The sequence below is a fragment of the Mustela nivalis genome, assembly GCF_964662115.1.
Source record: "Mustela nivalis genome assembly, chromosome: 5".
NCBI lineage: Eukaryota > Metazoa > Chordata > Mammalia > Carnivora > Mustelidae > Mustela > Mustela nivalis.
The window spans coordinates 115,232,284-115,258,527 of NC_139024.1; the positions used below are offsets into that span (position 1 = coordinate 115,232,284).

The 26,244-nt window shown below is 48.6% G+C and overlaps 1 protein-coding gene and 1 long non-coding RNA gene across 6 annotated transcripts; one reads left to right on the forward strand and one right to left on the reverse strand.

Annotated features, from left to right (window-relative positions):
* Nucleotides 1-1,085: 1,085 nt before the first annotated feature.
* On the reverse strand, nt 1,086-4,035 carry LOC309865107. 2 transcript variants are annotated; one of them, XR_014311957.1, is made up of 3 exons: nt 3,064-4,013; nt 1,443-1,621; nt 1,086-1,226 (listed from the first exon to the last, which is right to left on the reverse strand). It is a non-coding gene; the product is annotated as an uncharacterized lncRNA (long non-coding RNA). The 2 variants fall into 2 exon arrangements; XR_014311958.1 differs by lacking the exon at nt 1,086-1,226 and having other exon boundaries at nt 1,451-1,621; nt 3,064-4,035.
* Nucleotides 1,995-26,244, forward strand: ETV7 (ETS variant transcription factor 7). 4 transcript variants are annotated; one of them, XM_082731321.1, is made up of 9 exons: nt 1,995-2,610; nt 4,064-4,182; nt 4,357-4,486; nt 17,239-17,424; nt 17,806-17,931; nt 19,794-20,009; nt 21,597-21,739; nt 23,648-23,748; nt 23,852-26,244. In XM_082731321.1, the coding sequence occupies exons 3-9, from the start codon at nt 4,438-4,440 to the stop codon at nt 23,967-23,969; spliced, it is 939 nt and encodes a 312-aa protein (XP_082587447.1). In that variant the 5' UTR covers nt 1,995-2,610; nt 4,064-4,182; nt 4,357-4,437; the 3' UTR covers nt 23,970-26,244. The 4 variants fall into 4 exon arrangements, with proteins under 4 accessions (XP_082587447.1, XP_082587448.1, XP_082587445.1 ...); XM_082731322.1 differs by having other exon boundaries at nt 17,260-17,424; XM_082731319.1 differs by lacking the exon at nt 4,064-4,182.

A 26,244-nucleotide genomic window follows, 5' to 3' on the forward strand; every position in this document is an offset into this window, starting at 1 on the left:
GGGCACAGGGAGCAGAGGGGGATGGAAGACTGACAAGCAGACTCTTTGCTGAGTGCAGAGTAGACATGGGGTTCAATCTCATGGCCCTGAGATCATGACCTGAGCTAAAATCAAGAGCCAGTCGCCTAACCAGATGTGCCACCCAGGTGCCCCAACACCTGTCATAGTTCTTTGTGAAGGAAGGATTCCACTTTTTCCTGCTCACATGGGTTCAAAAGTTTGTAGACTTTGATCATATGAGCATCACTTCTGTCCTTCCAAAAAGAAATGTCCTCATTTTTACAGTTTGTCTTAGGCAATGCCCATACAGTTCCATCATTATTTAGGTTTTGGCTTGTTGGCATGGAACAAATGCTAAAAACATCTTTCTTATTTTATTTTACTCTTTTGATAGGCATAAATCAAAACAATATTAAAAAGTTTCCAATGAAAACTCCTGCTCTTATTTTCTATCCTGAATCCCCTTTATGTCTAGAAGCTTGCTACATATCCTTTTGAAGCTTCTTTTTATATATATATATTAATTAAAGATATATATATATATATATATATATATATATATATATACACACTTACACACAAAATGTAGCATGTAGTGCACATTCTTCTGTCTGTACCATGATTTTTTTGCTTTGCATGGTGATCAGGCACTATTCTAGTTGTCTTACAAATGTTAACTCATTTACTCCTCATAGCAACCTTATGAGATAGGTATTATTATTAGCTCTGTTTTACTGGGTTTTTTTTTTAAGATTTTATTTATTTATTTGATTCACAGGAAGAGAGAGAGAGAGCACAAGCAGGGGTAGTAGCAGGCAGAGAGAGAGAGAGAGAAGCAGACTCTCCACTGAGCAGGGAACCCAATGCAGGACTTGATCCCAGGATCCTGGGATCATGACCTCAGCCAAAGGCAGACGCTTAACTGCTTGAGCCACCCAGGTGCCCCACTCTGTTTTACTATTAAGGAAACAGAGACAGTTAGTAGAGAGAGGCTATAGAGAAGTTAGCTAATTTATCTAAGGGCACATAACCAGTAAGTAACATAGCTGGAATTCCAAGACAGCCAGGCTGTCCTCGAGTCTAGGTTCTTTTTGTCCCCGTTTTTAAAAAGATTCACTTATTTATTTGGGGGGAGGAACAACAAAAGAGGGAGAGAGACTCTCCAGATGACTCTGAGCTGAGCGTGAAGCCCGAAGTGGTGGATCTCACAACCCTGAGATCACGACCTGAGCAGAAGAGTCAAACACTTAACTGAGTGTTAAGGCCCCTGAGTCTAGGTTCTTAACTGCTATGCTATACTATCCCTTGGAGAGCTTGCCATCATCATGGAGTTCTATTAAATGGCTCTACCATAATCTATTTCATCAGCCCCTTTTAATGGATGTCCAAATCGCTTCTAATTAGTCATTATCATAAGCCAAGCTGGAATAAATAACACATACATTTTGGATATGTGCAGGTCGATTTATCGAATACATTTCTGGTAGTGGGATTGCTGGGTGAAGGAATGTGCATTTATAACTTTTGCCAGATCTCGCTTTCCTGCCTTCCATGGGGTTGCCGAGTGTCCTCTGTTCCCCTCAGTCTCTCCAGTAGATTAAGTTAGTAAAGGTATGAATTTCTGCCAAAATAACGGGCAAAAAAAAAAGTTATCTCAAAAACTTTAATTTGCACATCTTTTATAAGCACATCTTTTATAAGGAGCGTCTTCTATGTTTCTGGGCCATTCAACACTTTATGTGGACTGCGTATTCATATCCTTTGCTCATTTTCTATTGGGTTTCTGGCCCCGTCTTAACTAGTTTTCAGGAGCCCGTGATACATCAGTGCTAAGCCCTCTTGTAACAGCATCTATAGCTTCGGAGTTTCTGCAGAAGGTTCAGGTTTCCTTCTTTTGTGCTGGTGTGGTGGCTTGTCTGGAGCGGTCAGAGGCCTGGGGAAAGGTTCCAGCCAGTATCCACAGGGTACTAGGGTCGGGAGTCAGGAGGAGTGGGGCGCTGCTGGGATGGTAGGGCCCTATGGCAGGCCGGGCTGGGGTCACGCCAGGAAGGGGAGAGGCACCTGTTCCAGGCGGACAACCTAAGAGGTCCCCTCCCATCCAAATGCGGAGACACACAGGAATGACATGAAGTTGGTCTGTTGCTGTCCTGACCTAAGGACCAGGGGTTCCCTCGGCTCCCCAGATTCCGCAGAATCTCAGCTCCGTGCGCCTGGGAGCCAGGGCCAGGCTGCCAGAGGGGCCGTTCTCTAGCGGGAGGCTGCGAGCGGGACCGACGCCTCCTGGCTGAGCCAAGAGTCCCCGCCGCTGCGCTCCCGCAGGGCCCGGCGCCTGCCCTCCCCGGAGCCGGCCGGGGCGGGAGTGGAAGCCGGATCCCGCTCTTTCGTTTTCGTTTCCCGGAAGGATAGCGATTACCGGAGCGCTCTGAGACCTTCCTGGCCCGGGGAACCCGAGGGCACTTCTCGAAAGAGATTTCCTCCTACGCGACCTTCCAGTTTGGGGGACCCAGTTAAGGGGCGAGGGAAGGAGGGGCTCAGCGCGCCGAGCAGCTGCGGCCAGGGAAGCGCTCACGACTCACCGCGCGAGCTCTCTCACCTCCACCTGTAATGCAGGTAAGAGCCTGGCGGAGGAACCCCGCCGGGCGCACCCTAAGCCTTCGCCGCCCCCTCCCCCAATCCCTCCTCCACCACCTCTGTTTCTGTACTCATGTTATCAGAACTTTTTCCTGGCTGGAATCTCACTTTCAAACGCATTCCCAAACCTCAACATTCATCCTTCACCAGCCCTCCCTTCTCACTCACCTCCGGCCTCACTGTCTCTCTTCCGAAGCTCCCTCTACCCTCCGCCCCCCCACCCGCCCGATGTTATATACTGCCCCTCCTTACCTCCTCCTCACCCCTACCATCATCCAGTTGTGACGTCCCTGCAAGTTCCTGCGCAAACCAGACCCAAACCGCTGGCAAATGCCACCACAGAGGGGCCCCCACTTCTTAGAATTCCTTCTCCATTTGTCATATTTCCCCCAGCAGACTCAGAACCGCCCCAGAGCAGGGACCCCTTCCCACCTCCAAAGCCTTTCTCCACCTCCTCTCTCCAAGAAGAAGATTCCAATCCAAATCCATATTTTTATCAGACCTCGCCCTGGCTTTCATGCTGAAGCCCAGAGCTCTCTCAGTAGCTCCCAGGCACGCATTTCCCAGGCAGTGAAAACCCCGGAATTGGCCGGTTCTCATGCTTGGAAGAGGGTAGAAGGGTCCACAAGGGGCTTCCTGCAAGTGTGAAACCTTAGACTCTTCTCCGACTGGGCATGCGCTGCTCTCAGGCCGCAGCCTCTGAAGCTGGTTTACCTGGGATACAGCATGGGGGGGGGGGGGGGTGTTGTGGTGGGGGTCAGCCAGAAACATGGTGAGAACTACACCCAAAAGGTGTTAAATCCTCCTCTGTTTTGTGGTTCCAGACCCCCAGTCTTTCACTGCAGGCTGCCGTCCTCGGACATCGAGAGATTAATGTAATTCTCTTGAAGATTCTAGTTTGAGAAAATGACTTGCTGGGACTGGTTTCACTTTTACTTTTCACGGGCTGGCACCTGTGGCTGGGCATAAACCCCAAGGTTACTCCTGTCACTTTTTTCATCCCTCCGTCCTGAAGCATGAACCATATCATCTCTGAGGCTAAGCTGGTGGTAAAATTGTAAAGATACAGGCTTCCCTTGGTGGGACCTTGGGATTCAGAAATGTACCCTTTTCTTCCTTGAAAACAGCATTTACTTGTTGGTTTATTTATTTCTGACTTAAGGTCTCTGTATCCTGGCCCCTCAGGTTCCTTGTGTCCTCTCACCAAGGTCCCAGTGACTATTCTTAGGCTCTTGGGTTTCCAGCTTACAAGTAGAATCTTGGCGGGGAGCCTTCTGTGGGGTGAGACACGTGCATGAAGAACTTGAATCAGAAAAATGAAATTTATCATGTGTCCACTCTGTACAAAATGTTGAAGTTATCAATCTGAAGACATACACGGTTTCTACCTTGAAATTTTTTTAAATTTCTTATTTATTTATTTGAGAGAGAGAGAGAGAGCATGAGCACAGGGGAGAGAAACAGAGGCAGAGGGAGAAGCTGACTCCCTGCTGAGCAGGAGCCCTACACGGTTCTGGATCCCACGACCTGGCATCATGACCTGACCCAAAGGTAGTCACTTAACTGACTGAGCCACCCAGGTGCCTCCACCTGGTTCCTGTCTTTAAGATAGATACAGAGACGGATGCTCTTTCCCTTTAAGAAAAATTCTTAATACATTTAAGGATGACGGAGCCTTCACTGAGAAGGCTTGTTTTTGACTGACCTGGTTTTTCCTCTTTCTAGGAGGGATCACTGGCCAGCTCTTCCGTGAGGCCGGAGGCAGCCACACCACCCCCGGGCACCCAGGCCAGATGTGAAGCTAGAATGAACTTGCTGGGTGAAGGGGGAATCTGCAAGCTACCAGGAAGACTCCGTGAGTAGAGAGGAGGGAAAAGGCTGATGTTTTCTTTTTCTTTTTTTTTTTTTTTTAAGATTTATTTATTTATTTGAGAGAGCGAGCAGAGGAGGGAAAGGGCGGAAGGATAGGAGGAGAGAGAGAATCTCAAGCAGTCTCACTGCCCACTGAGTGTGGAGCCCTATGATTTGGGGCTGGATCTCATGACCTTGAGATCACGACTTGAGCAGAAATCAAGAGTCTGATGCTTAACACACTAATACCCCCAGGCGGCCCAGACTGATGTTTTTAAAGGACATAAATGTGACCCATGAACTTCTTACTTGAGGAACTACCTTCCCTCCATCTCCTATGTCTTTGCTGGGTTTTCTTTAACTTTTCATTGATGAGGAAATCAGAAGAGGGAAACATGAACGCTCACAGTGGGGAATGTGGTTACCATGGCCAAGGGTGAGGGCAGGGCAGGCAGTCTCCTCATTAGTAAGAGGGTTGGGATCAAATGAGCTATAGGATCTCTTCCAATCTAAAGACAAGGAGTTGGGGACACTCCTTCCAATGAGGTAGTCAGATGGAGTTAAACAGTGAACAAAAATTCTGTGTATGTAGAACTCTTTTAAATAATTACGTTTAACTGTTATTGTTTCAAAAGTTGCAAATATGTATTGTCAAAAATTGGCAAGTGGTGGGGAAGCATAGGGATACGTAGAACAGGGAGTATGGGTGGCTCAGTCAGTTGAGCATCTGCCTTTGGTTCAGGTCATGAGCGCAGGGTCCTAGGATCGAGTCCCGCGTGGGGTTCCCTGCTCAAGGGGAAGCCTGCTTCTCCCTCTCCCTCTGCTGGCTGCTCACTCTGCTTGTGCTCTCTCCTTCTCTGTCAAATAAATAAATAAAATCTTAAAAAAAAAAAAAAAAAGGAATACGTAGAACAATCAAATCAACCCAAAGAGCACCACAAGAAACCGACTGGCCATATCTTTTTATTTCATTTTCCTAAGTTATGCTCTTGCCCGAGGAAGCTCATAACCAGAGAACAGGCCATAGATTCATGTATTATGCCTATATTTCAACTGCCAGAGCTGAGAGGTGGGAGAGCTAAGGCTCAAGAGCACAAGGCCAAACCTTGGTCCTGCTGATAGTCTTCTAAGAGAGTTTTCAACATACTTCCTAAGCCACAGGAATCATAGGCTAGGTAGCAAGCTGCCTGCCAGTGGGAGGTCTTAAAGTGGGTGGGGCTCTTGGGGCAGCGTTGGCAGGTAACTGTGATCTGGGCTTGGAAGCATCCAGGCCACTTCTTTCTAGGCTCACCCAGTGGCTGGAACACTGCCTAATTGATTTCACATCATTCTGATATCCTGGCCTTGACCTTCTTTTTCAGCCACCAACTGGGTTGAGCAGAATGTTGGGTATGACTTCATAGGCCTTGGGAAGACCAGGTTGCCCCCAAATGCCTCTGCCTCTCCTCTCCATAGCCTGGCATTCTTTCAGTGAGGAACAGAGCCTGTGGGAAGATGTGGATTCATGGATATGAGAAAGCCACAGAGCGTGAAGGAGGCCCTCATGCCTCAGAACTGTGGTGGAGGGAAGTAGCTGTGGGATCTAGGGAGAGGAGCAAGGAGCTCTACAAAGAACCTCTGTTCCTTTATTTTGACCAAATGCCAAACCTGACTGGTAGCTTGAGGCTCAGGGATGTTCTAAAAAGATATTTGGCAATGGTTACATCGGTAGGAGGGTAGGATTTGGGCTCTGTTTCCAACCCAAGCCACGGTGATGAGGGAAAATGGGACTTTGGGGCTGGACCTAAAGACCCTGGGTGTTACTGCTGAGAAGGACATTTGATGTCATCTTATGGCAGCTGAGGACACCGATTCTCAGAGAGGAATGGAATTCTTTGCAGGTCCCACAAGGCCCTCCAGATTACCTCCTATGGCCTCCCCTATATTCAAAGTGTACTTCCATAATTGGCACACCAAGTCCTAGGATGTCAACACTGATAGAGACCCTAGATGCTGCCTTGGGTAATTCACTCATACTCTAAATAAGCAAATTGAGGGCCAAAAGATTGTGTTCTGCCCAGGTCAGTGACCTCCCTGTCACTGGGTGCCTAGCTCAAGGTTACTGGGTAAGAGGGTATAGGAGGAGGAGTGGGGATTTAGAAAATGTAGTCATCACCTTGGTAAATACAATTATGCCAGCCTTTTAATTTTTTGAAGCCTCCTTTGATGGGGCCCCTCTGAGATGGTTACCAGGCCCTCCTGCCCATTTCTAGTGACAAGAACTTCCTCTCCTCTTCAGCCAGTTGGTTCCCTGGTTACTCAGTTCTGGGAGCAGGGTCATGTGATCTATTTACAACTCCTTAGGTACTAATCCTATTGACTTTGGTTAGATTTCTCCAGAAGCAGACCCTGAAATACTTCCCCATAGAAGAGAGAAGGAAATCTAATTTAAATTTAAATTGTAGGGGCCCATGGGTGACTCAGTGGGTTGTGTCTGACTCTTGGTTTCAGCTCAGGTCATGATCTCAGGGTTGTGGGATCTCTGCCCTGTGTTGGGCTCTATACTCACTGCAGAGTCTGCCTGGAACTCCCTCCACTTGCATGCAGGTTCTTAATAAAAAACTAAATAATAAATAAATACAATCTTCTTTTTTTTTTTTTTTAAGATTTTATTTATTTATTTGACAGAGAGAAATCACAAGTAGGCAGAGAGGCAGGCAGAGAGAGAGAGAGGAGGAAGCAGGCTCCCTGCTGAGCAGAGAGCCCGATGCGGGACTCGATCCCAGGACCCTGAGATCATGACCTGAGCCGAAGGCAGCAGCTTAACCACTGAGCCACCCAGGCGCCCACAATCTTCTTTTTTAAGATTTTATTTATTTATTTGACAGACAGAGATCACAAGTAGGCAGAGAGGCAGGTAGAGAGAGGGGGAAGCAGGCTCCCCACTGAGCAGAGAGCCCGATGCAGAACTCGATCCCAGGCCCCTGGGATCATAACCTGAGTGGAAGGCAGAGGCTTTAATTCACTGAGCCACCCAGGTGCCCCTAAAATCTTTTTTAAAATTTTTAAATTGTAGCACTGCGGGCAACTGGAGCTCACTCCCAGTGGGGACCTCTGGGGGGCAGTGAGAGTATACCCTGATTCCACCCAGCCCCAGCGTAAGGAAGCAGGTTCTTCATTCGCCCTAGGGTGAGGCTGCTTCCATTGACTCCACTGAAAATTGAGAAGACCCCTCCTTTGGGGAGAAGCTGAGCCAAACCCAGCCAGGGCTTGACTTGGCTTCATCCCCACTTTCCCATTCCTCTCCAGCTTCCCACGTCGCCCTTTGCATTGGCTAAGTCAGGTGCAAATTTAGAAGCTGACATTCGGCATTTGGCGGCCTTCAGAGAGTAGAGGTGAAAGCCAAGGACCATGGGCATGCCCAAGTAGCATTTTCTATGCTTCTCATCTTAGGTTTCATGAGTCATATTTACTTCTGAAAATATTCAGGCAACCCAATTCTGGCCCTTAGTAAATACCTAAAAGTCTTAAAAGATAGGGTATAGGGGGTGTGGGAGGTTGGGGTACCAGGTGGTGGGTATTATAGAGGGCACGGATTGCATGGAGCACTGGGTGTGGTGAAAAAATAATGAATACTGTTTTTCTAAAAATAAATAAATTGAAAACATTAAAAAAAAAATAGGGTATACGAAATGACTCATTTTCCTCTCAACAACATCCCAAATAAGCAAACTGCTGACACCTAATAAAGGGTTGACCTTTCAGATGGCTGGGGTGATGTCATTCCTGTTTCTTGAAATGGGGTTTCCACTGCTGGGCATCTCACTAACATTTATCCTCAGTTGCCCATCCCATTCCCTCCTCCACCTCTGGCCTCTCTTCTAATCATCAGGGTGATTTGCCTCAGCAGGAGGGTGAACCAACAAAACGAATCTTTTTCTTTTTTTTTTTTCCTTCAGTAGCAATGTTTACTCATCTAAACCTCACATTCTTTTTTTTTAATTTTTAATTTTTTATTAACATAGAATGTATTATTAGCACCAGGGGTACAGGTCTGTGAATGGCCAGGTTTACACACTTCATAGCACTCACCATAGCACATACCGTTCCCAAAGTCCACAACCCAACCACTCTCTCCCTATCCCCCTCCCCCCACCACCCCCCACCCTCACAACCCTCAGTTTGTTTTGTTAGATCAAGAGTCTCTTATAGTTTGTCTCCCTCCCAATCCCATCTTGTTTCATTTTTTCCTTCCCTACCCTCCAAGCCCAAGCCCCCATGTTGCCTCTCAAATTCATCATATCAGGGAGATCATATGATAATTGTCTTTCTTGGATTGACTTATTTTGCTCAGCATAATACCCTCTAGTTCCATCCACATCATCACAAATGGCAAGATTTCATTTCTCCAACAAAACAAATCTTGCTTATAGCTTTGTCAGCTGGCAATGAGGAGAACACATCAACAATTTCCCTATAGAGCTTATATTTCCGTGTTTATTTGCCTGACAAAGATGTGCATTAGAGTAGTTCAAAGTTCTCTCTGAGGATGACTGTCCAGTCATGTCACAGGACGTGGGCTGAGACGGAGGGTCTGGATCCATGAGGCTCCAGCACAATGTCCTGCACTCACAAGGAGACTCACAATGATGTCTTCTCTGGAAGTGGAGAGCGGAAGAGGATTCACAAGGCCCCTCCCCGCAGTCTGCATCCTAGAGGGTTTTCCCAAGGCCAGGATGAGTCACAGCTATGAAGGCAGTCCAGCCCCTGGGACCCCTTTTTGGAGCTGGGCTGAGGTCCCCCAGGGAGGGAGTCCGGGAGGAGATGATACAACCTCTTGGGACACCTCAGGGGATTTTGAGAAGAGGTAGTTTAGAGCTGGTCACCAGCATGGCCGCATTTGATAACAGAGACACTGAGACTCCACATGAGAAAGTCATCTGTGCAGCTGATGGTCAGAAGGGCCTCACACCGAGAACTTAGTTCTTGGTCCTGACTCTGCATTTTCCTGGAGCTCATTCTCTGGCCCAAAAACAAAACAAAACAAAACAAAAAAACCCTCTTGAACTTGAACTTGCCACCATTGGATACAGAGGAACCCGTGTCTCTGCCTTTTGAAATTGCTTTTCAAAGCTCCCAGGTGTGAATAAGCCATGCAAAGAGACCATAAAGTGTCACCTGCAATTTTCAGATGTCATGGGCAGGGGGAATGACACCTCTCAGCAACTCCCTGGCCATGTCAAACAAGGGAAAAGGCCCTTGGGGGAATTCCAACAGATGAACTTGCTGCTCAAGTTCGCACCCTTCATCTACAGAGAGTCCCCTGGCACTTTATTTTCCCGTGTACACGGGTCTCTTGAAGGCTTGTTGACGTGCAGGTTCTGATTCAGTAGCTTGAGGGTGGGGCACAGCCTCTAGTGAGCCCTATCTTTAGTAGACTTCTGGGTGACACTGCTGCTACTGCTAGAAATACATTTGGGGGATGCCTGGGTGGCTTGGTTAAGTGTCTGCCTTCGGCTCGGGTCGTTACCACAGGGTCCTGGGATCAAGTCCCACATCAAGCTCCTTGTTCAGCAGGGTGCCTGCCTCTGCCTTCCTTTCTCCCTGCTTGTGCTCTCTCTGATAAATAAAGAAAATCTTTAAAAAAAAAAATACATCTGAGGGACTCATTTTATATAGATATGTTCTAACAGTGCTTTTCAGTTTTTGGTCAGGACTTACTAAGGAATGAAACCAATTTAGTGGGTCAAAATAAGTATGTTTAAAAAATGAAATAGAATGTTTCATGAATACTTTGGGCTCTTTATATATACATGTGTGGGGGTCATAACATAGAATGCATTTTTTTTAAAACTGTGGGTTGAGGTCAGAATGGTCTGAGAAACTCTGCCCTAGGTTGAGGCATATGAGAAGCAGTAAGTTAGATGGATGCAGGTGCCAAGAGAGAGGTGGGGTGGGGTGAAATGGGAAGGCTAGAGGCTCAAAGGGAATGTTCTGGAAGCTTTGATGTTGCCACCTGCCAATGAAAGAGAATGTGGCAAACAACACACAGATGGGAGATTCCCAAACCCCATGATCTGACAACAAAGAACCGCCTCCTTCCTGATGTCATGGTCAGGGATAGACCATGTGCATCTTTGTGCTGATTAAAAAGACCTCTCCTGGGACACCTGGGTGGCTCAGTTGGTTAAGCAGCTGCCTTCGGCTCAGGTCATGATCCCAGCGTCCTGGGATCGAGTCCCACATCGGGCTCCTTGCTCGGCAGGGAGCCTGCTTCTCCCTCTGCCTCTGCCTGCCATTCTGTCTGCCTGTGCTCACTCTCTCCCCCTCTCTCTCTCTGATAAATAAATAAAATCTTTAAAAAAAAAAAAAAAAGACCTCTCCTTTCTGAGGAAGCCATACCATCCATACCCTCCCATCCCTTCCTTCCAATGGTGGGAACACAACACAACTGTTTGCACTAGCCCTGGCCCAATGTCTGGTGACCATAAAGCTGAGTGTGATTACCAAGAAAGGCTATATCAGCTGAGAAAGTCAGGCAAACAATGGGGTGATGGATTTGAAGACCCTGGACAGACAGTGACCCTCAATAAGCCAAGGACAAGCTACAGAAATCATGGCATAGAAACAAGCTGCTCCCTCTGTTTTCAGTCAGGCTTCATCAGTGAGGATGTTGGTAATCATAATACATATCATTTGTTGAGTTTTTACTCTTGCCCAGTCATTGTGCTGGGCATATTGTGTTTACTGTGGTTAAATACACTTAAATGGGCCTAGAAAGTAGATTCTTATTATCCCCGCCTAACAGATGTGAACACTGGTCTTACAGCAGGGAGAATGATCTTGTCCATAGTCAGCCTCCAGTAAAATGGTGGGGCTGGGATTCAAACTCGGGTACCTCAGACCCTACAGCTGTCACTCTCTCTGAGCAACAGCCTCTGGTGTGGGATGACGGCGACTCCCGTTTTTATCAGACTGGCCAAGCACTTTACAGTTTCTTGTATTCTTCCTGTAAACACTGCCAGGAAGGTAGAAACCAGCTGTTGGTTCTGGATTTGGTTGCTCATGATTTGTCCAGCTCTGTCATTCTAGAGGTCACTCTATCTAGCAAACTGCAGGGGTATGGTGAGGAGTAGCTGGGAAATATCTTTGCTCAGTAGGGGAGGGGCAGCTTGAGGGCATCTTAAAATCAAGACAGAGGAGTTTTGACTTGCTGAAGTTCATAGTTGGGAGCCATGTCAGTTTCTTGAGCAAGAGAGTGAAAGGGATGCCATGGAAAGAGAGACCTGGTTTGGGTGAGATTGGAAGCTGGTCAGGATGCCTAGAAGTCTTTCACCTCACTCATTTAGACAGTTTATATTTATTGAGCATCTACTATGTGCCAGGCATTGCTGTAGGTGTTGGAGAGATAGCAGTGACTGGGACTGGCAAAGTCTGTGGTCATGGAGCTGACATTCTAACGGGGGATACAGTGACTGCTTAAGCAAGATGCCCAGTGATAAACACAGCAGAGGGCCATGTGGCCCAGGATGGGGAGGGGAGGCTTTGAGTCCTGCCTTACTCTTGGGAGTGGGTGGAAGGTAGTGCTGACTCTTCAGGGAGATACACTAACCCTCCAGCAGTGTCTTGGACCCACAGTCTCTCCAGCCTCCCCAGCTGGGGACTCTGTCCAGACCTGTTCCAGAAGCCAGGAAGCAGTTGAGCTGGAAATCCCCAGTGATCATGTGGTTGGAGCTGGGAGAGTAAGGGGATATCAGGCTGGAGTCTTGAGACACAAAGATGGTTGATGTGAGGAACTGAAAATACCATGGATCACAGCCAAGAGAGGGAGGAGCCTAGGCAAAGCCCCTGAGGGGTGGTCAGACTGCTAAGGGGAGACTCCATTAGGATCATCCCAGACAGGGTCGGAAAGATGTCTGGGGGGGGGGGCGGATAGTGGATGCCTTAGATAACACTTACCAGCAATTATGGAGCTCTTAGGTGTGGGAGGCCATTTGCCAAGCTTTTTACTCATGTCACCTCAGCTAACTTCAAGAGCTCCACTTGTGTTGGAAGGCACAGACCATGTGCCAGACCCTGGTCTTTACATTGGTTATTCTGTAGAATCCTGATGACAGCCCCATGTCACTGGTACTGTATTCCGTCACCACCCTCGATTTGCCGATGAGGACACTGAAACACAGTCGTTTTGCCAGTTTCCAGCTGGCCTGCCACCATCATCGATCCTTTTTGTTGTACGTTTCTCCTTTTCCTTTAGGGATGATTTACATACGGTCCTGTGTTCAGATCTCAAGTGTACAAACGTGGACACACCTGTACAGCTACCACTGAGATCATCACTAGACCATTTCCAGTGCCCCAGCAAGTTTCCTTGTCCCTCTTTCCAGTCCATTCCCCTCCAAGTGGCCAAGGGTGACTGCTCTTCTGATTTCTCCCCCTATATTAGCATCTGTTCTTGATGGCATTTTTATGTCTGGCTTCTTTCCTTCAGCAGAGTATCAGTGAGCTTTAAGCCATGTGTCCTGAGTAGCAGTGTTTTGTACTCTCTGTTTTCCATTGCATGGAAACATCACAACGTGATTGTCCGTTCTCAGACTGATGTGTATTTGGAATGTTTCCACTTCTTTTCTATTATGACCACAGCCACTGGGGACATTCGCATACATGTCTTCTGGTGGTTGCATTCCCACCATGGCTCTTAGGCTATGCTGGATTGCACAGTATGTAGCCTGGGCTTCTAACCCCTGCTCCATCCTGCCCCTCAAACAGCACAGCAGCCCCGCCAGGCAATGAAATGTTATCCCATTTCACAGAGGAGGAAATGGAGGCTCAGAGAGGTTGAATGGTTTGTAGGTGACTTGGCCAGCAAGGGGCTGAGCTGGGGACCCAGAGCCTGGGGTTGGAGATTTGGCCCTGAGCTAGGTGGCTGATCCACTGCTTGGAATTTGATCGTTCCCTGGGGGCTCAAATCCTAATTGGAAGGCCCCTTATGCCCCTCTTTAAAACACGAGGAACAGGAAGGTCCTTTTTCCGTACTTACTGGACTGGAGGTGCCAGCAGCAAAGGGATGAAATAACAGGCTTCATTTTCAAGTTCTACTGTGTGATCTCAGAGTCTGTCACAGGCAGCTTGGGACATCCCCAGCCCATGTCTCTGGACTGGGTAGCAGGACCACATCTGTGGTTGATACTGTCTGCCAAGTTTATGGTTTCCTTCTCTTCATGTAGTTCTAGTGTTTCCCTGGAGGTAGGATGGCTGGGGAGGGTGTGGAATCCATCCCTACCCTCTGGCCAAACAGGCCCGTGTACTCCTCTGACTCAGGAATCATAGTCTTAAATTTTCAGGCCGACAGTCCCAAATACTGTGAAAAAGGCAATGCCACAAAAATGCAATAGCCCATGGGCCCCCAAGCCCCAACAGCCCTGGCTGGGCAAGGGGCCCACCCCTGACACTTCTGAATCTCGCTATCTATTGGGTGGTTTCTAGCTTTCACACCGCTCAGCTTTTGTGTCTCAGGCCCTTCTACAATCACTGGGCTGATCTCCCACAGAGGCTCTAAATTCCCCTTTCCACCAGCAAGGTGTCCTTTTCCCTGTCTTCCTGCCAGGGGTAGGTGTTATCATTAAAAAAATGTTTTCTCATTCTCTAATTGTGTCTCTCCCTGACTAGTGAGGTGTCACGTCTTGCCACATGTTTATTAGTGGATTTGTTCTGCTGCAGAGATGCTCAACCAGAGGCAGTTTTGCTCCTCTCCCCTGGGGACACGTGGCGACGTCTGCAGACATTTTGGGTCGTCACATCTTATTGGTGTGTGTGTGTGTGTTTGTGTGTGTTTGCTGCTCACATCTAGTGCCCAGAGGCCAGGGATGCTAGAGAACATTCCACAAAGTTTAGGACAGCCCCCACAGCAAGGAATGATCAAGGCAAAATGCCAGTAGTTCTATGGCTGAGAAATCCTGCTTCACTGTAAATTGCTGGTAAGACGTTTTGTCTTGGAAAAAAAAAAAAAGAAGCCATTTGGAGATGCTCTTTACCATGATAGACATTAGCCCTTCATCTGTCATCTATGATGCAAATATTTCCTTTTATTTTGCTCTCTTTTAGTTTCGTTTATGGTCTCTTTTACCACACGTACAAAACTTAATATAGTCAAGTCATCTTCCACTTATGTAACAGCCTCTGAGTTTCCCGTCTTGGTTGAGGTTTGAGGTCCCCCACCCGACCCTTGTTTAATGCATGTGGGTTTCCTGTTTCCACTTTTTTTAAAAAAAGCTTTTCTTTTTTTTCTTTTTTTTTTTTTAAGATTTTATTGTTTGACATAATAAGAGAAAGAGAGAGACAGACAGAGAGAAAGTGAGATACTACAAGCAGGGGAGCAGCAGAGGGAGAGGGAAAGGGAGGCTCCCTACTGAGCAGGGAACCTGACATGGGACTCAATCCCAGGACCCTGGGATCATGCCCTGAGCCCAAGTCAGATGCTTAATGGAATGAGCCACCCAAGTGCTCATGATTTCTGTTGAGGTTTCTATTGTTCTGTTCATTAAGCCTTAATCCCATCTGGAACTGATTTTTCTAAGTGGATACCGGTGAAGGTCCAGATATATTTTTTTTCCAGCTGGAGAAAAAAAAAAAAACAGTTGTGGTTTTAACATAGCTCAAATTCACTATCCTTTCCACTGAATTAAAACCCCTATTGTGTATTACATTTACACCCACGCGCATGTGCACATATTTCTGGGCTCCATCTTTTTCCCTGATATTTGTCAGTCTCAATAATATCATCAGATCTTGATGATGTGGCTTTGTGGTATGTAGTACATGAAGGCCAGTTGTCACCTCTGTTCTTTTCTTCCCCCTTAAATACTTTATTGGTTAGTTTCAGAAATTTCTTCTTCTTCATTATTCATTCTTAGGTCCCCAAAGAAAGTTGAGGGGAACCTCTCCTTCCTCCCAAACTGGGCTGTGTTGCTCTGCCTTCTATGTTTGGAGCCCAGGGTCCTTTCCCTCCATGTGGCTGAGAAGAATTGTCATTAGATAGTCATTGGATACACCCTCCTGCCAGCCTCACTCTGTGCCAGGTCCACAGCAGGGGCACAGTGCCTGGCACATGGCCCATGCTTCTTAGATATTGGCTGAATTGATGACAAATGGGTAATACACTTGTACTTTTTCTTTTCTTTTTCCTTTCTTTCTTTTTTTCTTCCTTTTTCCTCCCCCTCCTCCTCCCCCTCCCCCTCTTCCCCCTCCTTCTCCTCCCCTTCTTCTTCTTCTTCTTCTTCTTCTTCTTCTTCTTCTTCTTCTTCTTCTTCTTCTTCTTCTTCTTCTGTTTGTAAACATGAAAACAAGTTTTATTTCTTTTGCTGACCAAGATAGTCACGGGGTGGTCTAGTCTTTGTCACTGCATAAGTGTGGCCTTGGACAGGTATCTCCCCTGCTTCAGTTTTGCTACCCATTGCACCAGCCCTGATGAGCCCCAGCCTCCTCCTACTGTGACACAGAATCCTGACAGGGATGAAGCATTCTTGGAAGGAGACACACCACACAAAGCAAAGCACCAGGCTGCCATCATGGTGGGCACAGGGCGGGGGGCCCTAACACATTTAGGGGCCCACAAAAAAGTTCTGATTTCTTTTGAAGTCCAGAGAAAAAAACTGAACTTTTAGGCAGAAGAAAGTGTTTTTACTAGGGAGAACATGGTTGGGTTATGGACATGGGGGAGGGTATGTGCTAAGGTGAGTGCTGTGAAGTGTGTAAACCTGGTGATTCACAGACCTGCATCCCTGGGGCTAATAATACATTATATGTTATTTAAAAACAATAAATTTAAAATTCTTTTAAAATAAAATGTTTTCACATATAACAATACATTCATCTTTCTCCAATGCAATCATAAAATACAATTTTAAGTATATTTTAGGTGAGGAAGGGGCCTCTGAAGACACCGGTCCACAAGAGTCACAAGGTGGCCTGGTTAAACACAACCCAGATTAGGGAGGTAAATAACTGGCATTAGGAGCATAAGAGGTCCAAGCAGAGTAGACATGTAAGGAGGAGGAATTAAAGAAAGCAGCTCCTTGTCTGGGTATTGCCAGAGACAAGAACACACAAGCTGGAAATGAGTACAGGAGACTTCTTTGTCCTCTGGGCTGTTCCCTGAGCAAACCCAGACCTGAGCTGGCACAACAGAGCAGAAGAATATGGCAGCCAGAGAGACCTGGATTCTGGACCTGGCTGTACCTCATGCTGCCAGTGTGACCGGGTAGTAGTCAGCTTCTGGGAGCCTCAGCTAACTCATTGGGAAAACAGTAACAATACCATGCCTTCTTCACAGGACTGTTAATTATTCAAACCATGGAGCACCGCCTGTGGACCAGGTGCTGTCCTTGGTGCTGAACACATATACAAATGTGTCCCCGTGCATCCAGCCTGGTGCCTGGCATGGAACAGTTCAGTGAATATGTGTTGAATTAAGAATTGGAAAACAGGCTGGGGTACCAAAACTAAAATAAGTGAACACATACATAATGCATATATAATGATGATCATAAACTTAAACTTATAACTATGTGAAGTGCAATGAAAAGGAAATCAGTTGCCAGGAAGGAAAAGAACAGAACATGGTAACCAAGAGGGAGACAGGAGAGGACAGCATTGGTGCAGATGTAGCATTCTGGGTGGGTTTCTTGGAGGAGGTGACATTCCAGAGGGGGCCTGAAGTGGAAGGATGAGTGACTGTTGTGGGGAGAGCTCCTGCCTCTGCCCTGTTCTCTCTCCCAGTCCCTGTCCCTGTGGTTGCAGGCATCCAGCCAGCACTCTGGAGCAGGGAGGATGTGTTGTACTGGCTGCGCTGGGCTGAGCAGGAGTACTCTCTGCAGTGCTCTGGGGAGCATGGGTTTGAGATGAACGGCCGAGCCCTCTGCATTCTCACCAAGGATGACTTCCGGCTTCGTGCACCTGGTTCAGGTCAGAGGAACTCACTGGATTCCCTCTAAAATGTTCTGATGGAAACCCAGGTAGGCCCAGGAGGGAGATGGAGGGAGATGGATGCATTGGTTGGAGGGGCATGCTCACGTCTCAGCATGGCAGATGTCCCCCTTTCCATAAATGTTTGCCTGGTCATTCCTTGTAAGAGCAGGCCTGCAGCAAAGGAATCTGTTTGGCTGTTGTTTGCAGAGACCCAGCGGTATGTCCTGCTGTCATTTCCCCTCCACTTCTCCATGGCTCTTGTCTTCTCTACCCACTTCAACTCTGCCACTTCTCATCTCATCAGCACAAAGCTTGTGACTGACCCCAGCCATCGCCCCAGAGTCAGGTGACTGACTTGCTCCCTTCCTCCACTCCTAGGTGATGTCCTCTATGAGCTGCTCCAGTACATCAAGACCCAGAGGCAAGCCCTGGTGTGTGGACCCTTTTCTGGAGGGGCCTTCAGGCACAAGGTGTCCACTCAGTACTGCCCCTGCCTCCTGGAAGGTGAGGAGCTCTTCTCCGAGCTCTGGGACTCTCCCCCAAGTTGGCCTCACTGGGAAGGATGGCAAGGCTTTCTCTAGGAAACCTAAGGGAAGAAGCAGCTGTGTGGGCTGAGCTCCCAGCTCCCCTCTGCCCTGCCTCCTTAGCCCTCACCCTGGCCCCTGTGACTCTCTCAGCAGCCCTCCTCCTCCTGTCTCCTCATTTCTCTGCTCTCTTCTCCAGCAAAGCATTTCCTCTTCTCCTGATCTCCCTGTCGAAATTGTCCTTATTAGGGATTCTAGCAGCCTGAACTTGGGGATGTCCCCATCCACCATCATTCCTTATCTGTTATCATGGCCTACAACCTAGTGGGTCATTCCCCCTCCCCTCAAACTCTTCCCTGGGTTTCCAGAACACTCCAGTCACTCCTTCTCACTTTCTGGCTTCTCTTTTTCTTCCCTATTTCTCAGTCTTGGGGTACCCCATGGCTTGGGGGGCTTTTCTCTATCTAGTCCAGACCTAGGGTTTTAAATACCATCTAGTACTAATGATCCCTACATATGCCCAGATCTCTGTGAATTCTAGATTTTCACACCCCACACTGCCTACCCTACACCTCTCCTGGGATGTCTAATGAGCATCTGAACCCTAAAATCTCCTCAAACAAACACCTGATTCCTGCCCCACCGCCCTCCCCACAGCCATACTCCTCTTCCAGACTTCCTCATCTCAGCAAACTGCACCATCATCCTCCCAGTTGCTCTGACCAAAATGTTGGACATCACCTTTGATTACTTGCTTTATCTCCCACTCAAATCCCCACCATCAACAAGTCCTATTGACTGTATCCTCAAAATCTATCCAGAACCCACCCACTTCACACACCTCCACTGCTGCCCATGGCCCAGCCCCTATCACCTCTAGACACCAGCATTGGTGTCCTTGTTTTCACTCTTGACCTCCTATCATCTATTCACAACAGAGGAGCTAGAGAGATCCATAAGTCAGATTCTATCACTTCTATGCTCAAAATCTTCCGATGGATCCCATTACACTCAGAGTCAAAGCTACAGTCCTTACAATGACCTCCTGTCTTCCTCTGTCCTCTCCCACCCCACTCCCCCTTTCTCATGCTGGTCTACCCACAGTGGCTTCTTTATTGAACAAGCCAGAGACACCCTTGCCTCAGGGCCTCTGCTCTCTCCACCAGGAATTCCCTCCTTTAGATACGCACATAGCTCACTTCTCTACTCCCTTCATGTGTCTGTTAGATGTTAACACTTCAGTGAGACCTTCCTGTACCATTATGTACCTCTTTCTTTCCCAGGATTTCCCATCCGCCTTATAACGTCTTATTCCATTCCCCCTCATATTGTATACTGTTTCTATTTCCTTTTTTATTTTGATCATCTCTCTCCCTTTCCAACCACTGTCCCCTGCCAACTCCCCCACTGCTACAATACAAGCTCCATGACAGCAGGGGCTCTGTTTTTCAGGTCAGTGGTGTGTCCTCGAGGTTTTTAGAACAGTGCCGGCTCACAGAAGGTTCTCAATAAATATTTTTGGGGTGCATAGAGAGGACATAGGACTGAGGTACAAGGCATCTGGATTCTGGACCTGGTTCTGTCATCCTTGGCTTTGCAAACATTTTACTGATGAGGGAATAGATTTGAGAGATTGAGTTACTTGTCTGGGAGCTGGGGTTAGCACCTGGGCTATCTGGCCCTCACCTTTGCCCTCTGTGCCTCCCTGACCTTCCAGCTTGGAACTGGATGGAGGAAGAGCATTTGAAGTGCTGCCCACAGGGCTACCAGTCATGCCATTAAGGGGTCTGGGCTGGGGGAGGCTCTGGGCCCACATAATCAGTGGTACTTACCTGCTTGCAGAGGGAACTGGGCCACTTCCATTGCCTCCTCGAAGCAATGTCCTGCAGCAGCCATCACCCCTGGGACTGGCCAGCAACTCAAGTCCCCTGACCAAGTGGCCCCTCAGCAGGGAGGAGTCCCTCAACGTATCACACTGTGCAGAGCTGGGCTGCAGGGCTAAGGCAGCCTGCTCCTTCCCCACCGTGCCACAGGCCCCCATCGATGGCAGGATTGCTGGTGAGTAGGAGACCATGTGCCCCTGGCCCAGAGGGAGGTGTGCTGAGGCCAAGTCCCGGGGGTGGGTGGCAGGGGGGAGGGCTGTTTTCAGCTTGAGAATGAGTCTGTGCTGGGTGGTTGGGGGATATAGGGTGACTGTCTGTATGCCGGCCACAATCTGGTCGCAGCAGGCAGCGCTGTCCAAGGTCGCCAAGCCCACCCTTTCTCCAGGGAAGGGACAGTGAAGCCGGTCATAGTCCGTGAGATTGGCATGGCATACTCTTCTCCTTCGAATTTTTATTTATTTCTTTTTAAATGGTTAAAAAGTGCTTACTGGGTGCTGGGTGTGATTCTGAGAACTTTATTTAATCCCACACCAGCTTTTGGAGGTTTGTGTTAGACCCATTTTATAGGAAGGAAAATGAGGCAAGGAGAGGTTAAGTGACTCCCCCAGGATCAATCTCACAGCAGTAAGTGGCAGAGCTGCGGTGTGACCCCAGGAATTCTGGCTCCAAAGCCTGAACTCTAAGCAGGTGACACAATTCCACTCTACATTCATCAGTAAAGGGTTGATTAAAGGCCACCAGACAGACTGACAGATAAACCGCCTGCTCAACTACCGCCAAGGGGTGGTTTGTTCTAAGACACCACAGAAGGAGCGGAAGCCTAGCTTCTTGGTTGGAAATGGCTGGGAATCACTAACACACAAATATCAGGTCTTTTTAATAATGATTCTTAATATTCTTTGAGCACTTGGGACACCTGGGTGGCTCAGTTGGTTAAGCCTCTGCCTTGGACTCAGGTCATGGTCTCACGGTCCTGGGATGGAGCCCTGCATCCGGCTCTCTGCCCTGCAGAGAGCCTGCTTCTCCCCACCCACCCACCCCCACCTACTTGCGATCTCTCTCTCTCTCTCTCTCTCTCAAATAAATAAATAAATAAATGAAATATTCTTTGAGCACTTACTCTGTACCAGACCCTGGGCCAAGGGCTTTTGAGTTTATGTTACTTAATCCTCATATCACCACCTATAAGGAAACTGTGGCTTAGGGAATCTGCTGGAAATGACCCAGCTGCAAGACTCAGAGAGGGGGACTAAATCTCTTGCTCCCAGGCCCTCTCTGTCACTTGCCCTCCAAGATGGCACAGTTGATTTTCTCAAGGCCTCTCCCCAGGGGGTTCTACAAGGTGGATTTAATAATCCTAATTTAATGGAGAAGCAACTGAAGGAATGGATCTGGAGACAGGTGCAGGCCACTGGCCACCCTCCGGCACCCCCACTGCCTGCCCTTGCCACCATGAAGGATGTTAGCTAAGTTAGACACCTTGGTCTGTGTGTCACTAGGAGACTTCGGTGACTGGGAATCTGTCCATACCTCTCTGAGCCCATTCCATCATCTTCCTGGGGATAAAGGTAACCACTTCCTAAAGTTATGGGGAATAAATGAGGCAATGAGCCCCCACACGTGGCTGGTCATGTTGAAGCTGTCGTCTTGACCATCCCACTGCATGCCTGGGCCCTGGCCCTGAGAGCACCGGAGAACCTTCCTAATGCCTGTCCTCAAGGCTCCAGGAAAGCTCTGTCTACACCCCTGTGCTCAATTGCAGACTGCCGGCTGCTGTGGGATTATGTGTACCAGCTGCTCTCTGACCCCAGATACGAGCCCTACATCCGGTGGGAAGACAAGAATGCCAAGATCTTCAGAGTTGTGGATCCAAACGGGCTTGCCAGACTCTGGGGAAACCATAAGGTAAACCGCAGCCAGCAGGCGGGGTGGCCTCCACACATCCAGAAGAGGACAGAGCAGGGGTTCAGAGTGGACCCGTCAGCTCTAGGGGATGGTCCTCAACTGACTGGGGAGGGGAGGGCATTCCCAGCTTCCCTAGCAGCTCCAGGAGTGTTGGGATCAATTTATTCTGGGAGATCCTGGGGGACAACAGGATGTTACTTCTGAAGGATGGGGACTGTCCCTGAAACTCAGGGGTCTTGCCATCTACTCACTCAAACCCCCTTATGCTTAGCACTTGAGATTCTCAAAGAGTTTTTACTTGAATTGTGCAATATGTGCTGTGGGACAGTTGGGCCAGATGAGGGGACCCGTTTCCTAGTTTCCTGGAGAGAGCTGGGGTAGAAACCCAGGTCTCAGGTCTTGTGTGGCTCCGGGCTCTACCCTATTTTAAAGATTGGTTGGTTGATGGATGGATGTATTGATTTGTGGTGGGAGGGGCAGAGGGCGAGGGAGAAGAAGAAAAGCAAACTCCCCACTAAGCAAGGAGCCCCACTTGGAGCTTGATCTCACTACGCCAAGATCACGACTGGGGAGGAAATCAAGAGTTGGACTCTCAACCAACTGTGCCACCCATGCAGCCCCACGGTGCCCCCTCTTGTTGCCTCTCAGGGTACTGGTGGCTGGAAGGATGTAAGTGACTCAAAGCTGCATGTGTTCACCTGGTTCAGTCCCCATGTAGTACAGGGAGGGAAACTGAGGCCCAGAGAAGAGCAATTCCATTTAATGAGCATATGCTACATGCCGAGCACTGTGCTAAGTGCTCGCAGGGTTTAGCTAATTTAGCCCTCACAATGCACCTGCAAGATGAATGGTCTTATCCTCATTTGGAGGCCAGGGAAACGGATGCAGAGAGGCAAGGAAACTTATCCAAGGTCCCGCAACTGCCAAATGGCAGAGCTGGGGCTTACAGTGACACTAAAGCCCAGCCTCTTTGCCCTTACTCTGCACTGTTCACCCCTCAGAGAGAGAAAAGATAAAATGACTTAGTGAAAGTCACACAGCTCATGGTGATTTCCTCCTACTGCTGTGCTCCCCTTCCCCTGCTGTCTCTCTGACTGTGTTTTCAACTAAATATATATGTATTCTTTGCTCCGGGTGACATTTGCTATTTAAAAACAATGCGTGAAGGGTGCTAGGGTCATTCAGTTGGTTAAGCGTCTGCCTTCGGCTCAGGTCAAGATCTCGAGATACTGGGATCGAGCCCCGCATCAGACTCCCTGCTCAGCATGGAGTTTATTTCTCCCTCTGCCCCGCCCCTCCTGCTTGTGCTCACTCTCTCTCAAATAAATAAATAAGATCTTTTTAAAACAAAATTTTTTTAAAGTAAAAGCAATAGCTGATTTACTCCTGCTCCTGCCCCATGGTTCTCAACCCAGTAGGTAGTGCTCATTATTTCTCCTCCATCCTTCCCCTGCCTTTCTCCTTCCAAACTCAAAAGACTCTTAGAAATGCTGACAGCAATCTGGACTGAAGGGGTTAAGAAACCACCCAGTTCAATCTGCTCCTTTCTTTTCCTTTTTCTTTCTTTCTTTTTTTTTTTTTTTTAAGAAATGGGGGGAGTAGAGGATGGGAAGCAGGGAGACAGAGACAGATACTTTTTTTGAGAGAGAGTGAGAGTGACCATGGGGAGGGGCAGAAGGAGAGGGAGAGAGAGAATCCCAAGAAGATAGCTGGCTGAGTGTGAAGCCCGACGTGGGACTCGATCTCCCAGTCCTGAGATCATGACCTGAGCTGAAAGCAAAAGCCAGTGCTTAACCACCTGAGCCACCCAGGCGCCCCCCAACCTGCTCCTTTCCAGGTGTGGAAACTGAGGCTTGGAAGGAGTGGGGTGGGGAGAGGAGGGTGATGTGGGACTGCTTTGCCTTCTAGAACCGGGTGAACATGACCTATGAGAAGATGTCTCGTGCCTTGCGCCACTACTATAAGCTGAACATCATTAAGAAAGAACCCGGGCAGAAACTCCTATTCAGGTGAGTAGCCTAGGGACCAACGTGAAAAGGGGAAGTGGTGGTGTTGGATGGACTGGAAGCAGCTGGGGCAGGAGCTGATTTGCAACTGGGGCTTGACTTCCAGATTTCTGAAGACACCCAGCAAGGTCAGCCAGGACGAGGACAGCCGCCTGGAGCAGCCAGAGAGCCAGGAGCAGGACAGGATGGATTTCAAGGAGAAGATGCTGGAAGTCTCTCCGTGAGGGTCAGGTGGATTCTGGGCACCAAGCACTGATGGACAGAAACTGAGTATCCCTTGATGGCAGCTAGCTGCCCGGTCGTCTCTGCCTTCCTCACAGAGCAGCAGGGATCCCCAGTGGGTTTTGCACTCACAGGATCATCACCGTTGTCTCAGACCTCAAAGCTGCCTGGGCACCCAGAAAGCTGAGAACTGGGAGGTTTTACATTCTGGACACTGTGGAGGACATCATTCTTGAGTAAGGCAGCCATGGGGCTCAGTGGGGCGTGGGAGTGAACTCTCTCCCTGCCCTACCCCTTGCTACCTGCCCAGCTTGGGAGCGGTCGCTGCGCTGGGCACTGAAAGAGTCTCCAACTCAGCTCCTTCAACTTACAGAAGAAGGTAGCAGAGGCCCCTCACCAAGCTTTAGCTCCTTCCTCTTTTGTAAGAGGGACCTGTCAGCCTTAGTAATAACATCTAACAACGCTAACTGACATTGAAGTGACCCCTGTGTACCAGGCCTCTTACTAAGGGTCCTGCCCATATTTTATCTCATTCCATTCACACACCAAACCCCCAAGGATTAAAGATGGGGAAACAGAGGCAAGGCTTGCAGAGCTGGGCTGTCTCTTCAGAACACAGCTCTGTTCCTTGGCTGGTCGGTTGGTGATTCTGTGTGTCTCTGGGGCCTTTAGTGACTCTGGGGCCCTTCTCAAGCCAAGGCCATGGCCCTGCCTCTCTGCCCTCGGCATCTCTGGTGAATGGTTCGCCTCCCTTGGCCCAACCTTCTTTCCTGTTTTCAGTCCTTTGGTGACGCTGTGACTCTGACCCAGCCGAGAGTGCCTCTGCCTCCTGAACCTGTCGTCTCCTACCCACACCTGCCACATGACCTTGGGCATGTTGTTGTCTCTCTCTGGAACTTCAGGCTTCTCTGTAAAATGTAGATGCTGTTCCCAACCTGACCTCACAGGATTGCTAGAAATCTCCGTAAGACAACATTGGTGACGTGCTTAGCATGTGCCTGCTCTGTAGGGACCACTTAGTCTGTGTTCACCAAAAACGTGCCACAAACTCAACTGAATCTGTGTTCAGCTTCTCTTCTTTTCTCCCCAGCACCCCAGGAGTGGCTGGGGCCTTGCCAGGGGATCAGAGCCTCTGCCCTGTAACCCTTCCAGTAAGGTTTGCGGGTGAAAGGGAGGGGGATATTTTTACTTCATTGAAAACAGAACTTCTAGGATTCACATCTTCTTTCTCGGCAGGAGGAAACCTCTGCCTCCTGCCCCCACCCCCCACCCTCTGGCAGGTCAGGAAATCCCCAGCCTGGTGAGCCTGAGCAGGTTCTGAGTCACTGTGCAGAAGCTGATAAGGATTCCTGGACTTTGGCCCTCAGAGCTGCCACCACGCCTGTGCAGGGCTCCTGTCCTGGCTGAGCCCCAACCCAGGCCCTGGACAGTTCCACGCCAGAGTGGCCAGGCAGGTGGCCTGGGCGTAAAGGCTCACTATGAAAATCCTTGGTCTCTTTCTTCTCCCTGAAACTGCTCCATCTCCTTGACTTTGGTCCTGGGTGAATCCTTGCCCCATAGCTTTTCTCAGCATCTCTAATCCAGAACTCCACAACTAGACTGAGAAAGCCTTTCAAAATCCACTTGTCCAGTCTCTCCTTTTATTGATAAGGCAACTGAGGCCAGAGATGGGGAGGGACGGGCTCAAAGACAAACAGCCCAGCTCAGCCTGGCCGACTCCTCACGTTGCCTCAGAAGTCACTTTTTCCAGGTACGATGTTGGCATTTTTGAGGCATTCATTCGTGGTTGTCAACAGCAGTGTATCCCCGGGGCTACATCTTCACCCAGGGTGATGAAACCCACCCAGCGCCAGACCCGTGGGGCCTGGGCTTGGGCAGAATCTACTACCCCAGAGCCCGAATGCCCGGTCATCCTGCTCAACCCCAGGGGAAGCCCACCCTTCCCCATCTCCCCAGGCCCAGGTCAGGGATATCCACCTGGGTGTCAGGAGTAAAAGGATTCATCCAGCCCTTCCTTCCACCAGCATTAATGGAGCACTTGCTGTCTACCTGGCACCAAGTGAGGCTCTGGGTTTACAACCATTTTGGGCACAGATTCCTGAAAAGTGATGGGTCACTGAAAACAGGTCAAGATGAACTTCCTCACAGATCATTTTTAAAAAGCAGGAGATAAATTTTCATGATTTGAAAAAGTAGCCAGCCATGTTTGTCTCTTATTTTTTTTTTTTTTGCCAAATAATATTGAAGTCAAAAGTAAATAAATAATTTATTTTAAAA

What these genes read in the sequence shown, in the direction of transcription:
- ETV7 (XM_082731319.1), top strand. An exon ending in GCTTCGTGCACCTGGTTCAG is followed by an intron (nt 17,425 to 17,805) that starts GTCAGAGGAACT and finishes CTCCACTCCTAG; the next exon opens with GTGATGTCCTCTATGAGCTG. An exon ending in CATCGATGGCAGGATTGCTG is followed by an intron (nt 20,010 to 21,596) that starts GTGAGTAGGAGA and finishes GCTCAATTGCAG; the next exon opens with ACTGCCGGCTGCTGTGGGAT.